The sequence below is a fragment of the Phocoena phocoena genome, chromosome 1 (genome assembly GCF_963924675.1).
Source record: "Phocoena phocoena chromosome 1, mPhoPho1.1, whole genome shotgun sequence".
NCBI classification, from domain to species: Eukaryota; Metazoa; Chordata; class Mammalia; order Artiodactyla; family Phocoenidae; genus Phocoena; species Phocoena phocoena.
Window position 1 is genome coordinate 12694628 of NC_089219.1, and position 10990 is coordinate 12705617.

General features: G+C 60.4%; 2 protein-coding genes across 3 annotated transcripts in view; one reads left to right on the forward strand and one right to left on the reverse strand.

Annotated features, from left to right (window-relative positions):
* CROCC (ciliary rootlet coiled-coil, rootletin) overlaps nucleotides 1-1673 on the forward strand; it is a 44365-nt gene extending 42692 nt beyond the window's left edge. The window contains exons 37-38 of the mRNA XM_065873452.1: nucleotides 561-737; nucleotides 1587-1673. Of these exons, the coding sequence (XP_065729524.1) occupies nucleotides 561-737; nucleotides 1587-1673 (264 nt within the window). The remainder of the gene's footprint in view (nucleotides 1-560; nucleotides 738-1586) is intronic.
* A 2082-nt stretch (nucleotides 1674-3755) lies between these two features.
* MFAP2 (microfibril associated protein 2) lies at nucleotides 3756-8854 on the reverse strand. Of its 2 annotated transcripts, XM_065891767.1 has the most exons (9): nucleotides 8822-8854; nucleotides 6960-7037; nucleotides 5855-5944; nucleotides 5643-5669; nucleotides 5453-5539; nucleotides 5283-5327; nucleotides 4445-4532; nucleotides 4152-4225; nucleotides 3756-3904 (listed from the first exon to the last, which is right to left on the reverse strand). In XM_065891767.1, the coding sequence occupies exons 2-9, from the start codon at nucleotides 6994-6996 to the stop codon at nucleotides 3801-3803; spliced, it is 552 nt and encodes a 183-aa protein (XP_065747839.1). In that variant the 5' UTR covers nucleotides 6997-7037; nucleotides 8822-8854; the 3' UTR covers nucleotides 3756-3800. The 2 variants fall into 2 exon arrangements, with proteins under 2 accessions (XP_065747839.1, XP_065747842.1); XM_065891770.1 differs by lacking the exon at nucleotides 8822-8854 and having other exon boundaries at nucleotides 3801-3904; nucleotides 5855-5941; nucleotides 6960-6996.
* Between the last annotated feature and the right edge of the window lie 2136 nt (nucleotides 8855-10990).

A 10990-nucleotide genomic window follows, 5' to 3' on the forward strand; every position in this document is an offset into this window, starting at 1 on the left:
TGCCCAGAGCCAGGTCCCAGAGGGAGGGGTCCTCCCCAGAGTGGAGAGGAAAGAGACCTGTCAGCACACGCGCCTGTGTGCTCACGTTGGTCGTGGACGTGAAGAGCTATGAGTGTATGTGAGAATATTCTTGCGCATGTAGCACGAATCTGGTGCATGGATGTGGCATATCTAAGTATTAGGGATGTGCCTGTATCTTTGTGTACAGGTCTCTTCTTGTATGTAGATGTATGTGAGAGTATTGGGCTTTTGTACATATGCATGCATCCATGTGAACACAGGTTTGTACATGCTTGCTTTTATCTATCTTATCTATATCTGTATACACATATGGGCTTGTCTCTGTGTTTGAATGTGTCTGTGTGTGTGTTTGTGTGCCTGAATGGGGGTCACTAACTACCCTGACCCAGGATTTGCAGGCCAGGAGGGCTGGGGGGTGGGAGAAAAACAAGGGTCTCTCCTACATCCCCTGCTTTGCCCCAAGGGGCCCTCAGGCTCCCACCCCAGGGAGGTGCCTGACACCCTACGGCCAGAGGCCTGACCCGTGGGCCCTCCTGCAGGCCCAGGTGGCAGCACTGCAGCAGAACCACAGCCCAGCGCGGCTGGAGGTGGATGAGCAGCGGCTGGAGCTGCAGCAGGAAGTGGATCGCCTGCGCAGTGCCCAGGTGCAGACGGAGCGCACCCTGGAGGCGCGGGAGCGGGCCCACCGGCAGCGGGTGCGTGGCCTGGAGGAGCAGGTACTCAGGCCTGGTGGGCTCTGGCCCTTCCCCAGGGGGCGGCAGCATCGGCAGGACTCCCCCTTCAGGAGGCTGGGCCAGGATGGAAGTGTGGAGCTGGGGGAAGGGGGCAGAGGAAGAGGAGGGGGCGAAGGAAGAGGAGGGGGCGAGGGAGAGGCAGAAGTGGGGGCAGAGAGAGGGCTGGCAGTAACCTCTTGGGTAGAAGCGGTCAGTGGCACCCATAACTGAAACGGTCCGGGTGGATCTGTGCTGCCCTGAGCCACGGCTGGACACGGGGGCTCAAGTGATGTCATTGGAACTCAGTCCCCTTGCCACGGCTCCATGCCCGGGCAGGCCGTCTCCCCGGGTGGCACAGGTGGCCTCAACAGCTCCAGCCTTGGGTTATCCTAACAACCCATGATCCCAGCGGAGAGGGGGGCCCTTTTCCCTGAGATCAGCAGCACAAGTCCCAAGGATGAGCCTCATTGGCCAGCTGAGACCGCAGGCCCCCTCGTGACCATCTCTGCCCTGATCATGTCTGCAGGGCAAGGCTGCTTTGGTAGGCCAGGCCTGGGTCACAGGTCCACCCCTGGAGTCCAGCTAGCTCCAGGCCTGGCCTAGTGGTGAGAGTGGGGATGGGTGGCCCCCAAAGAGAGGCCGAGCAGTCTGGAGACATCCCACTGCTCCATGGAGCAAAATGAGAAGGGGAGGAAATACCCTGGCTCTTAATGACACCTGGTTTTTCTGAAACAGGCAGCACTGGGTCCCTTCTGGTGTCCTTCCATCAGTCACACCCCACCCCCGCCGCCCCGCTTTTTCTGAAACCAGGCTGGGGTCCTGGGCTGGCCCTACCACCTCTTTCTTCTCCAGGTATCCACACTGAAGGGACAGTTGCAGCAGGAGCTTCGAAGGGGCTCAGCTTCTTTCTCCCCCTCCTCCGGCCCCCCAGAGAAGTGAGCACCTTGCCGGCGGGCACCCTGGAGAGCAGCCCCGTGGCCGGGGCGGGACAGGGGAGGGGGGACTCTGGCACCAGGCCAGACCTGGCAGCGCCCTCCCAGCCTCGTCAGAGCCGGCCACCCTCTGTGGGCTCCCCACTCAGTCCAGCCCCCTCTCCCCCAGGATGAGCCCGTGTGAGGTCCCCCAGGACCAGTTTGAGGTCCTCCCTGAGTGTCTGAGCCAAAGCCAGGGGTTGGAGAGACCTCCCCTGCACCTTGTCTCTGGCCAACCCTGGAGCACAGGAAAGAGAAGGGATGTCCAGGCCTGGGGCAGGGGACCTTCTCTGGCTTCCCAGAGATCTCTTTGCCTTAGTTCAGAGTATTTGTCAGGAAATTCCTCAGAGTTCAGAGTCCCTGTATTTTTGTACCTTTTTACAATGTTAACTGTTCAGAACTGTTGTGTTTTTTGTAACAAGACGACCCCATTTAAAAAAAGACGGTTTGTACAGATGTGTCCCTTTACTATTAATGTGCCTTCTCCATCTGGGAGACAGGAGGGGGACAGGAGGGCCCTGGGGCCAGAGGGATGGGGTCCCCTAGTGGGTGCTCAGGGAGATGGGGGCAGTTTTTGAAAGGCCTGTGATGAAAGGTAAGGAACTTACCAACCTCACAGGATGTCGGGATGGGGAGGCCTCCAGGGTCCCGGGCCACCCACCCCATTTAACCGATGGAGCTGTTGAGGTTTGGGATGGGACCCAACCTATGCCGCTCGACTCTTTCCAGCTGAAGCTTTCTGCCCTTTTCTCTGGCTCCTCCTCAGGACAGGGCCCGCCCTCTGGACAGTAACAGGCATTCCAGGCGGTGTGGTAAACAAGGGCAGGCCTGGGAGTGGACGTGGGGTCTTGCCTTGGCTCCGCTGGATGATCCTGGGCAAAGCCGCTTAACCTAGCAGAGCCTCAGTTTGCTCCTCTGTAAAATGGGAATGTGCCTCCCGGGGTGGTTATGAGGAAGTATACACAGAAGATGCTCCGTGAGTGTTTCCAAGGAGAAATTCCATTCATCTCGTGGAGTCCAGTGGAGTCAGGTTCAACCCCAGCCCTGCCACTTACCACTGTGGACCCTTGGGTGGCTTACGTAATCTAGGCTTAGTTTCCCTGTCTGTAAGATGGGAATATTAACTGTACCCAGCACATAGGCCTGGTTGGAGGGTTAAATAGGCCTGCGTGCTGAGCCCTCAGACAGAGCCTGGTCTCCATATGCTGGTCAGAGGGAGGTGTTGTAACAGCTTGCCCTGTTTCTGCCCTCTGAACTACACCAGCCTTCCCTCCTGCCAAAGCCCTTGATATCAGAGTCCACCAACCTTGACCTCCCGCCTTCCACCCTATACGCTTCCACGTGGGCGGCCTCTCATCTTGCCTTGCACCCTTCTCTGGTGATGGGGCACTCACAGACTCACCAGGCAGCCCTGACAACGAGGAAGCTATAGTCCTGAACCTTCTGTTTCTGATACAACCCCCTGCAACACACACACACGCACACACACACACCCTGGAGGCGGGGGGCAGTTGTCATGGCCCATCTTTCTGGGCAGGTCAGAGCTGAAGCGGGTGGATGAGGAGGCAAGGCCACAGGTCACCTGAACCTACCCTTCTCCCGAAGGGGCCTGGTAGCCCCTCCGTGAGGACATGCAGTGTTGAGGCACCTGGCCATCTCTGTGCCCTCGACCGAAAAAGTGACTCTGAATCTTTTGTAAAAACCTGTTTTTAATTTTGTATAAAACAAAGGTGGTCTATGCCCAGGGGCTGTAGGAAATCCAAGCAGACCAGCTGGGGTGAGGGTCATAGCCTACCTTGGGGGTGGGGCTGGAGTGGGGGACTGTCCTCAGAGGGATGGAGAAGGCACATCAGGGGCCCAGGTCCCGTAGAGAGGCCTGGGATGTCCCCCAACTGGGGGCGGAGACTGGAGCCCCCTTTGTGCCCCAGGGGTGGCCACAGGCTGCGGGAAGGGCCTGAGGCAACCCCCGGCGCTGCAGCCACTAACATTTTACGGGATAAAAGGAACGTCTGGCTGGGGAGAAAAGCACCAGGTCAGGCAGAGCCTGAGGGCCCCAGATCGAGGAGGGTCCGGGGCTCGGGGTGCCAGTCCCACCCTAGCAGCCCCCGCAGCTCCTGGCACAGGAGGCTGCCACAGATTGGCACAGGCCGCTGCTGGCCATCACGCCACATTTGGAGAACTTGTCACGACACAGGTCAGCTGTTGGGGGTGGCAGGAAGGAGTGGGGGTCAGGGTGCGGCTAGGTGATGGAAACTGCTACCCCCGCCCCAACCGTGGTGATGGGGGATGTTCTGAGGATAAAAAGCAGCCGGGAGGGGAGCTCAGGATTCCCCGGAAGTGGCCCTGGATTGAACACATGTTTAATAAACATCAGATGGGTGGACGCGTGGATGGATGATGAGTGGGCATGGGGGCAGGGGAAAGAGGAGGGTGGAGGCCTTCCTACCTCGCAGGAGCTCCTCGTGGGCACAGACCGTGCGGACACAGATTTCCTTGTTGATGACATACACACGGCGGAGGCTGAGAGGGACAGAGGGACGGGGCCCGGGAGAAACGTCAGCCCCATCCTCACCTGCCCCACGGGAGAGCCGGAGCCCCAGCCCCTAGGCCTGGGCTTGACCAGAGTTGAGCTCAACCTTGGGGTTCACTAGCTTTCCCCACTCCCACGTTGCTGGCTGGAGCTGTGGTTCCCCTCGCTCCCCTGCCACCCCCGTCCCCCCAGTCCCTGCCTGCGCTCACCTGTAGAAGCAGACCTCGTTGAGACACTGTTTACAAGGCTTGTGTATGGAGTAGAGGCGGGTACACGGGTACTGCTCCTCGCGGCAGTCTGAGTGACAGGTGGGATCAGACTTGGGGGGGCTGCAGCTGGGGGCTTTGAGCTGGGTGGCGGCCCCCAACCGCACCCGTGGGAGACTGGCTCTCAGGGCCTAGGTACCCCTGCACCCTCAGGCCCAGCCTAGACCTGCGTGCACACACCAACACATGCACACGCGAGCCCTGTTGGACCTTGCGAGGCTGCCCAGTTTTAGTATATTTATACATATACAAATTCACAACCACGCTTGGAAGCGTATATTCAAACACAAATCTGTACCCGCACACAGTCACGAAAGTCCACAGCAGCCTCACAGGAGGTCCACACACTCACACGCCGAGCTGTGAGACAGGGTCCCTCACACACAGGCTGGCTCTTGGGCTCTTGGCCAGGGGAGGTCCGCTGAGCTGGCCTGGGCTTCCCGCCCCATCCTCGCCTCTCCTGCCTCTGAGCACCACCCTGTCCTACCGCCGACGTGCTCCCGCCCCGCCCCAGTGTCTGGGAGTAGAGGCCCCTCCTGAGGCTGCAGCCAACTTGGCCTCCAGCAGGGCCCAGGGGCAGGGGGATCTCCCAGAGCTGCCTCGGGGGGGCCCTGGAGTTGCCAGCCTAAAGCAGGGGCACCTCTGCAAGCCCCTCACCCCACCATCCACCCCAGCGAGAGCAAAAGGCCTGGCTTTCTCTGTCCTCCCAGTGCCGCACGCCACTGCACCCTAACTTCCGGGGCCATGCCTCTGTCCCTCCAGTTGTCAGGAAGGTTCTTACCCAGAGGCCCAGGCTCCGTGGGCTCCGTCTCTACAGTTCCTGGTTCTGGTGTTGGGGGAGAGGCAGGCAGAGATCACTGGGACGGGTCTATTCAGGGCAGGGTGAGGTCACCTCTCCCAGCCCCGGACAGACCTCCCCACTCCCGGGGCTGGCTGGAGCTGGTGGCCTACCTAAGGTGGGAGCTGGGATGACTTCCTGTTGGACTTGCTGCTGGGACTGGAACTGAAACTGCTCCTCCGGGGGCCGAGGAGTCACCTCTGCAATGAGAGATGATGGAAGGGTCTGCTCCCATCGCCCGCAGGTCTCTATGGACTCCCCACCCAGCTGCCTGCCCATCCTATCCTGCCCTCAGCCCTTTACCTTGATAATCATAGTAGTCCGGGTTGTCTGAAAATAAAGATGAATGTGGAATTGGTGGGGGTCAGGCTAGCCCCCAGCCCCAGGTCACAACTGAGCAAGGGACCATACCCCGAGATTCCATCGCCCTACCACCCCACCTGATCCCTGGCTGAGCCATGCAGATCCAGGGAGCAGGGCTGGCGGGGAGGCCTGGGGGCGGACAAGGCGCTTACCGATCTGGTCGCTATAGTGGGTGTACTGGACGTGGTCTGGGAACGGAGGCAGCGGATCCAGGTCGTACTGGCCCTGAGCCAGCAGGCCTGCTGTGGGGAGGCAAAGCTGAGGGGACGTCCAGCAGGGAAGGGCAGCAGAGGCCCCAAAGCACTTCCGGGGGGGGTAGGTAGAGGTCCCTAGGGCAGGCCTGTAAGACCCTAATATCCTCAACAGACTCTAGACCCATAGGAGGCAAACGCCTTCCTTGACCATAAAGGCCCTTACACTCCCTGGTCCTGTGTCGCCTCACGGGTCATATCCTGCCCCTCTCCCCCATGCCGGCCGCTGTCTGCCCCAAGGCCTTTGCACTTGACTCTCCCTGGGCCTGTCATCCTGATTTGCTTCTCCTCCTTCAAGTCTCAACTGAAATTTCAGCTCTGCTAAGAGGCCCTCGCTGGCCCACCCACACTCTCCATCTCGTTCTCCTGTTTATTTCCATCATAGCACTCAACATAATCTGACACTTATCACATCTCCCTTCCCTAGACTGGCAGGCAACACCATGAGGGCGGGGGTCTGTCTGCCTGGTTCATCACTGTGTTCCCAGGGCCTAGCCCAGTGCCTGGCCCAAAGCAGGAGTTCCACAAATATCTGTTAAATTAACGGATGTTAGACCTGGCAGGGCCTTTGGGGTCCCCATTGATAACTCCTCACTTTGACTAACAGGGACTTCTCCAAGGTCAAGATTGTATAGGTTAGTTGGGCCCCAAAGCGGTCTAGAACCCAGGCCTTCAGACTCCCTGCCTTAGGGGCCAGCATTCCTGCACCTCAGCTCCTGGGAGGGTCAGTAAGTAAGAAGAAAAATGTGGATCCTGGTGTCTGGGCCCACTCTCCAGAATCCTGCCAGTCTGCTGCTGTGGAGGGTTGAGGAGGGGCCCAGGAGGTGCCTCTAGTCTTTGGGAGGGGTTGCCAGCTGTCTGTGGCCCAAGAGGTGGACGGCCCTGGGAGCGATGGAGCTGAGTTCTGGCCATAGGACACGACAAAAGCTTACTGCCAGCTCCCTCCCCCTACAAACTCCACTCCCACCCACATAAAGGGAGCCCCACCCACCTAGGTGCCACTTACCAGGCAGGAACAGCAGGAAGAGGTAGGCAGCTCTCATGGTTACACAACGAGGCGGGCTGGACTGGTGTCAAGGGACAGCTGGAGGAAGAGGAGGGGGCAAGCTGTATCCCGGGCCACTACCCCAGGGCTGCAGAGCCCACTTCTGCTCCCCCGAATTCAGCCTGGAGAAGGAGGGATTCGGAACAGAAGCCAGGCAGGTGGAGGGTCATGGAGTCTGGGCCCAGGGGGAGGGGACTACTTTGGAGGGACATCCTCTGTCCCTGATGGCCCACTGGGTGTTCAGATCCTAAGGGACTCGGCCTCCAACCTGGCTCCAAGAGCTGATCTTGACAAACAGACCCTACCCTGCCCTGCTCACTAAATGGACATTTCTAATCCTCTATCAGCCCTGCCCCTGCTCTCCTTGCCACAACCCATGCCAACCCTCTGGTTCAGCACTTCCCCAGGTGTCTAATGCACTGATCCTGACCCCAGGCCCATCCTCGGGACCCCAACCGTGCCCAGCCAACATCGAAGCCCAGACTCAGCAGGAAACCACATGTGTGCCTGGGCCTCAGTGGCCCCTGGGACAGCCAGGCCTGGGCAGGGCTCCCACCCCTAGAAGATTCCTCTCCTGCCAGGCCTCCAGGCCTCCCAAGACCTGGCTGACTTCATCGCACACTCACGAGACTGAGACTGAGGTCTCCTTGTCTGCTGCAGCAGGAAGCACTTAGGGTGGAGTCTGAAAAGCGCCTCTCCAGATCCTAGAGGGTAGCGCTGAAGGGGACCGTGATGTCCCCCAACCTGACATTGTATGACAAGTGTTATGTGTGTAGCTTTTTGGGGAGAGGGCCGTGGTCCTTAGTTTTCACTGGGCTCTTGAAGTTCAAGAGCTCCTGGTTGAGTCTAGCCTCCAGTCTTTGACCCCACAGTGGACTTGGCAGAATCTACAGGTCCTCTTGTCCAGTCCCAGCTCAGTGCGGGGCAGCCCCAGGGCTGTCGGCCTTCTGCCAGGAGGGCTGGGAGAGAGTCCCCGGGCTCACCCGTCCGGAGGACCCCTGCCCTGCCACAACAAGAGGAGTTCTTCCGGATAGCTGAAAGGAAACCTAACTTTGCCCCATCGTGCCTCGCCCAGGGAGTCGAGGGAGAGGGGGAGGGAAGGAGCAGAAACATGGGCATCTTTCCCTCCTTCTGCCCAGTCCCGACGCTTTCGTGACCCGCTGCCTGTCTCCTACATTCAGCCTCTCGCTCCCTCCTCAACCCTAGCTGCAGTCGATGGGGTGGGTGGGGATGAGGTGGGGTGGCGGAGGCGAGACCTGTGACTCAAGCTGCCCCACCGGCCGGGGACATCTGGTTCCCACATCCCCATTCTGAGCACCCTTGGCCTCCTCTTGGTGGGGGACTGAAAGGCCTGGAGCTCCCCACAAGGCCTCACTGTCCCCTATTGCCCCCCAGGCTGGTGGCAGGCAGGCTAGCTGGAGCTGTCACCACTCAGGAGAAGGCCCCGAGCTGGGGAGGTTGGTTGGGGGGCGGGGGGTTCTGTGGGTCCCCAAAGCCCCTCCTAGGCCTCTCAGCCCCCTGAAAGGAGTCTTTCCTCCCCTCGGAGGTTGAGCACCCAGGCCCAGGCTTATTGGGGGAAGGAGGGCTGGGCTGTAAAGAAGAGAGTCCCTGTGGCAGAAGCGGGTCCCTCCAGGGGACCACACCTCCAAGCACATCTAGACGACAGACTGTTTGGGTGTCGGGAGGCCAGGACCTGCCTAGGAGGCCTGTTCCTGGACCCTGGCCCCTTCCGCGGCTGGGACGCCCCCTACCCTCTGTGTCTGGCGAGAGGGGCACTAGCGGGGCCTCCTCCGGGCCCCCTGCCCCCACGCTCACTGACTCACTCTGCTGGAGGCTCTGTCTGCTCCAGAGGCCGGGCTGGGGTCCGGCTGGAGGAAACCAGATGTTGCAGCGCCGCACAGCTGGGAACAATCAGCCACGGAAACTTGCTCGGGCGCGCTCCCTCGCGCTCTCTCGGTCTCTGATCTCTCTTTGTCTCTCCGCGTCTCTGTCCCCGCCGCTCCCGCCGGACACCCACACCCCAGCCGCCGCATTCCAACCTCCCAGGGAGAACAAAAGCCGCCCCATCCCCGACGCCCCCCAAATCGGGCTCCCCTCCCTTCCCAACTCGCGTCTTCCCCTCCAAACGACTCCAAACTTTCCAAGTGCCCTCTTAGCATCTGCTCAGACGGCCCCGGACTCAGGGATCCCGAACGGAAAGCCGCCCCCAGGATCGGGGTCCCGCAGAGACCCGCACCCTCAGTACCTGGGGGCCCTCCGACGTCGCGGCCCACGACCCAGTCCCCCCTTGCGCCCCCGGCCCGGTCAGGCCGCCAGGCCCGCGCCTACCTGGCCGGGTCACTCCGCGGCCCGCTCCGAGTCCGCCCGCCGGAACCGCCCCTTTGCCCGCTCCGAACCCCCCTCCGGGCCCCCGACGGGGCCGGCGCCCGCCCTCCAGCCTGGATCCGCTGGGTCCTAACGCGAGCGCCGCCGCCGCCGCCGGGGCCGCCACGCCGCGACCTCGGGTCTTCAACCCTCTTCTGGGGGCAGCCCCGCGGGGAGGAGGCGCCCACGGAGCCAGCCTCACGTCTGTTCAGCACTTTCCGCTGTGCAAAATGCTTTCTCCTCACGGCCTCATCACAGCTGGAGCGCAAAGTGGTGAGATGGGTGAAGTGGGCGTGCTGCCCCCATTTTACAGAGGAGGCTCGGAAAGATGATTCGCCTACCGCGGCTCAGCGAGAAACAGCCTCGCCCTCCCTTTTGGCTTCTCTCAGCTTCCAGGACAGCCTTCCTGGCCTGGTTTTCCTTCTGCCTCTCTGGTTGTGCCTTCCGGGTCTCCCGAGCCAGCTCCTGGCCGCAGCTGCCTTCCATAACCAGCATTTCTTTGAAACCACAGGCTACAGGCTACCGGGCCTGGCCACACGAATGTCCCCAAGGCACATCCAATTCAACAGGATCCAAGTCCAAATTCACAACATCCCGACCTTCCCCAGACCTGGCCCTTGAAGGTGTTCCCATGCAGGGAATGAGCCCACCGTCCTTCCCTTACCCGGCTGACTGTAACTCCCGTGTGCTCAACCCCTTCAGCCAATCCAGCTCCCACCACTAATTCTGAATCTGTAATACCTCCAATCTAGGCCTTCGCAAACGGGCCCTGCCCTCACCCACTCACCTCAGACAGGGTGGGGGGCAGGGAGGCTTCTACCTAAAGCCTTTCACTGGTTTCCCAAGGTACCCGGGAACAAGGCTAAACTCCCCCGGGGCCCCCAAAGGCCCTACCTTTCATCACAGTCTGGCTCTGCCTCCTCATTCTCTCTGCCTGGTCTCCCAAAAGCCTCAATGGCTTTCTGGCTGATTCTCAGTAGACCCCTCCCTTCCTCCACCTGCCACCAGGCCTTTGCTCAAAATGTTTCTTCCTTCTGCAACACTGGTGAGGTTTTCCTCCTTCAGATTATAGATCAAACCCTCCCTTCCTCAGAGGCGGCTTCCCTTTCTCCCTGTTAGAGCTCTTAAGCATCAGCTGTTGCCCTATGTCTGAGACCATGTGAATCCCGCCCCTCTCCCCGACGAGCCTGTCAGCCACGTGGAGACAGGGACAAGGTCTGCTTCTGCTCATCCTCAGTTTTTGCTCACTAGGCACAGTGCCAGGCTCAGAGCAGCTGTTCAGTAAACATTTGTGGAATGAATAAATGACGTACAGTGGATTCTCCTGGGAGGCTGGCCGGGTGTGGGGTTGCAGGTCTCCTGCCCCTGGGGCGGTCCTGCCTGGTCACGGGAATCTAGGCCTGGGGCAGGGGCCTCAGGCTGGGAGGCGGATCAAGATGCCCCTTGATTCAGGCCCTCACCTTCAGGTCTCCTTAGGCTGCTTGTCCCTTAGACACTGAATCCCGTTAGGCAGGGACTGACCATGTCCCATGCATCGTTTGTTCCCCAGTGCGGGTCTGTCAAGTGAATGGAGGAATGAATAACTGTCAGCCACCACGCCCCCCTCCCCGCTCCAGTGTCTATGGCAG

Excerpts from the sequence above, each read along its gene's own strand:
- MFAP2 (XM_065891767.1), bottom strand. The coding sequence starts at position 6,996 with ATGAGAGCTGCCTACCTCTTCCTGCTGTTCCTGCCTG. Across the intron at positions 5,540-5,642 it reads GGACTACTATGATTATCAAG|AGGTGACTCCTCGGCCCCCG; the intron begins GTAAAGGGCTGA and ends CTCTCATTGCAG. Across the intron at positions 4,533-5,282 it reads CACGGAGCCTGGGCCTCTGG|ACTGCCGCGAGGAGCAGTAC; the intron begins GTAAGAACCTTC and ends CCTGTCACTCAG.